The 3,879-nt window shown below is 64.9% G+C and overlaps 1 protein-coding gene across 1 annotated transcript; it reads left to right on the forward strand.

The window, feature by feature from the left end:
• Positions 1-24: 24 nt before the first annotated feature.
• MNEG_7128 (hypothetical protein) lies at positions 25-1,023 on the forward strand (the record flags this gene model as incomplete). The annotated part of the gene is made up of 1 exon (XM_014044398.1): positions 25-1,023. One exon carries the CDS (start codon positions 25-27, stop codon positions 1,021-1,023), a length of 999 nt encoding a protein of 332 aa, XP_013899852.1.
• Positions 1,024-3,879: the final 2,856 nt, after the last annotated feature.

Raw genomic sequence — 3,879 nt, forward strand, 5'->3', positions numbered from 1 at the left:
CCCTAACCCCGACCCCCGCAGGACATGCCCGTGTCCCTGCCGTTCTCCAAGGTCATCTTCATATTCGAAGACGTGGACGCGTGCGGCGACGTCGTGGAGAAGCGCACCCCCAAGCCCGCCCCGCGGCCCCGCCCCGCGCCGCCCTGCGCCGCGGGCGCCGCCGCCACGACCACCACCACAGAGCTCACGCTGACGCACAGCGAGCCGCGGCGGCGCCACCACGGCGGCAAGGCGGCGGCGGCGCGGCGGAATGGAGGCGGCGGCGGCGGCGCGGTCGTAGAGGTAGCGGACGCAGGGGGTGACGGCAAGGACCAAGGGGCGGCGTGCGGGCCTGCCCTGGAGTCCGAGGCAGTTAAGGATGACGAGGCGTCGTCCTCGTCGTCATCCTCAGGTTCGACGCCACGGGCGCAGGACTCTCTCCACTTTGTGCAGCGCCAGGCGTCGCTGGCGCTGCCCGCGGCGGCGGCCGCGCCGGGTGGCGGGGGAGAGGGCGAGGAGGAGGAGGAGGAGGAGCGCGCGGACGAGGAGGCCGCGCTCCGCGCGCGCCGCGCCGCCGGCGGCGCCGGCGCCGGCGCCCGCGCGCTGGGCCCGCTCGGGCCCGGCGGCTGGCACAAGCGGCCCGGCGGCGACGACGCGCTCAACCTGGCGGGCCTGCTGAACGTGCTGGACGGCGTGGTGGACACCCCCGGCCGCATCGTGGTGCTGACCAGCAACCACCCAGAGAAGCTGGACCCGGCCCTCATCCGCCCCGGCCGCGTGAACAAGAAGATCTACATGGGGCTCATCTCCGCCCCCGCGGCGCGGGAGATGCTCGCGCACTGGTTCGGCGCCGGCGCGCTGGCGGGCCCCGGGGCGGCGGCGCGGTTCGACGCGGTGTTTGTGGGCGGCGCGCTGTCGCCGGCGGCGCTCGAGTCGATGTGTGCGGAGTATGACGAGGTTGGGCAGCTGCTGGACGCCCTTGAGGCGCACCCCGCGCTCGCTGCGGCGCGCTCGGCGCGCAAGGGGCGCGCCGCGGCCGCTTGACGCGCATGATTGAGCCGGGTGCTTGGCCCCAGGCTCTCTGTTGTCCCCTTGTCGTTGCGGGGTCCTACATCAAGCATGAGCGGAACTCAAGGAGCTGAAATATTTGCTCATGCACTGTCTGTTGTTGCTCTCGGTTGCCAGCTTCTCGCCGGCTCCTGTAGTCGGAGCGAGAGTGTTGGGGCATGGGGTGATGGCATGGATCCGGAACGCAAAAGCAACCAGCAGCACTCATGAATTTGTTAGCAGGTGGCCTGGCTGCGCCTTGTCTGACCCAGACCACGTCCCAAGCCCCGTCCAAGGCAACAGGCGCCCCAGCTGCCGTGCAGCCCGGTTGGCTCCGCAATTCTCGCACCCCAGTCGGACGCAATCACCTAAGTCGGACGAAACAACCCGCCAGGCAAACAAGCATTGATAGCCAGCTAATCACACCGCGAGTGTACCCCTGAATGGGTCGGCCCTTGCAAGCTGGCCGTCCTGACAGCCATCAACGCTCTCTTCCCCTTGCCGTTCACGCCTGCGCTGCAGCCGGGCCACATGTTGCACATGCCACACCAGGTGTGAGAGAGTGTCTTGGAGTTGCACATGCAATGTGAATTGTGCACTGTGATTGGCAAAGTGTTACACGGACAGGCCGATGGCTGATCAGAGGGGCTTTGCAGTGTGTATGACGAGTTTCGTGGGAGCATTGCACAAAGGTCGGGACCCCCTTGTGTGATCAAATAAAACAGGCGGTAGCCGAGGCGACGGCCGTAGCCGAGGCGACGGCCGCAGATTCTGCAGCACTCTGATGCGCCTGCGCTGCTGCTCTCCCCCCTTTGCAGCGTCACGGACTCTTCATTACAAGACCCCCACTCATGGCCCCCACTGCGACGGCCTGGGTTGTGAACAAACGGAAAAAAACATGCTCTGCTTGACTGCCCCGCATATATAGATCAGTTTACTCTGGGGGCCCTCCTGCACGCCTGCTTTGAACGGCGCACGGTAGCCACCTGAACCTCAGCCACACAACCTTGGTGCTTCACTTTACAATCCCATGAGCCTGGATGGACCCAGGGCGGGCGACCGCGGGACGCTGTAACAATCTTGATCCTGATCCACTCTTTGAAAGGGCGGTGTTACGACAAACGTGACCCACTGTAAGGCACACAAGGCGGCACGCAGCCAAGCTCACGTGCGTGAGAGGGCTGCACCAGCTGGGGGCCAACACCAGGGGGCAGGCAAGAAGCGCCCGGGGCCAAGGTGCTCACACACTCATGCAGCTGGTCTTGGGGGTGCGCTGGATGAATGTGCTCGCAGACGGCAACCAACAAAGGGGTGGCATCGCAGAACTTGGCCGACTTCACAGATGGGTCGGGCGCCCACGCGTGCTGTCCTTGGGCGTTTGGGCGTCCGACCCAAGGGGGCTACTCATGGGCGCGCCAGCACTTGCGAGCCGGTAGTGTGTGCATGTGTGTGTGGTGTAGCAGCCGTAGCCGTAGCCAATGCGGGTAATAGCAGTGCGGGTATTATCAATGCGGGTAATAGCAGTGCAGGTATTATCAGTGCGGGTATTATCAGTGCGGGTATTATCAGTGCGGTTAATATCAATGCGGGTATTATCAATGCGGGTAATAGCAGTGCGGGTATTATCAGTGCGGGTAGTAGCAAACGCCATGGAAAAGGCGTCAGACAGGACAGCGCGATTGCCAAGAGGCCGGCGGCATCAAACGTGGCGGAAGCCACAGCGCCGCTGCTGCCATCAACGCAGCCCACCAGAAGACAGCGGGTCTCACGCGAGCAATGGGGCTGCTGTTAAAACGAGCAAGCACCTCAGCACAAATACGAGTCCAGGCTTTGCTTGTAGCACAGGGGCATATCAAAGGGGTTTGCATTGGCTGCAGCGCAAGGCAGCCCAGCTGTAGTAGTGGTAGTAGTAGTAGTAGTAGTAGTAGTAGTAGTAGTAGTAGTAGAAACGCGCCGCGGACCTGCGCACACAGCAACGGCGCGAGCGCCAGTGAGCACGACAAGCGCCGCGCGCCGAGCCGCGAAGCCACTCGCGACGCCTGTGCCCGTCGGATCTGGGCCGGAGCCCGCATATCTGAGCAGCGAAAAGGTGCTGGTCTGGGGCAAGAGGGTCTGCACGACGACGCTGCCGCGCGCCGCCCTGATGCCTGCACAAGTCACCTTCCCCGTCCCACCTGTCTCGACTGCCGCCACCAGCATGCGCTGCGCCTGGCGCACTGGGATGAACAGGAACGCCAGCGCGACGCCCACGTTAACCGCTCCCGCCACTGCGATGGCAGCCCCCACCACGGCGACCGACTGGGAGCTGTCCCCCAGCAGGCGCCTCGACCTGGTTCAGCGCCGACGCCGTCATGGGCGAGATGGTGGTGCCAGCCAGAGACATGAGGCTCGCGACCTGGGTGGATGATGATTGATTGGAAGGGTGATGTGCCAGAGTTCAGGCGGTGTGGGAAGGATGGAAGAAAAGAGACGAGTACGATGGCGTTGAGGGGCGCGAGGCCGGCGTGCAGGAGGCTGCTGGCAGGCAAGCCATGTCATTTCCTGCGAGACGCAAAGACGGGGTTTCAGTACCGTGCGGCTGCGGGGCAGCCAGGCCCGCGCAGGGCCCAGGGCGAGCGAGCTTAGCCTGGCGCCCGTCATGGCGCCTGGCCAAGGCCAGCACGCAAGTCCCCCCTTCCCGCCTTGCTAACCTGCAAGGACTCTAGCGTTTTGCAGGCGTAGGGGTGGCAGCGGAACTGCGGCAGCAGCGCCAGGAACAGCACCAGGTGGGCCGCCAGGACCTGGGGCGCGGCGCCCACGGGAGGGGAGAACCCCCCCCCCAAATTCGCAAGGGGTAGGTCGCAAATTCTACCA

This window comes from Monoraphidium neglectum (assembly GCF_000611645.1).
Source record: "Monoraphidium neglectum strain SAG 48.87 unplaced genomic scaffold scaffold01233, whole genome shotgun sequence".
NCBI classification, from domain to species: Eukaryota; Viridiplantae; Chlorophyta; class Chlorophyceae; order Sphaeropleales; family Selenastraceae; genus Monoraphidium; species Monoraphidium neglectum.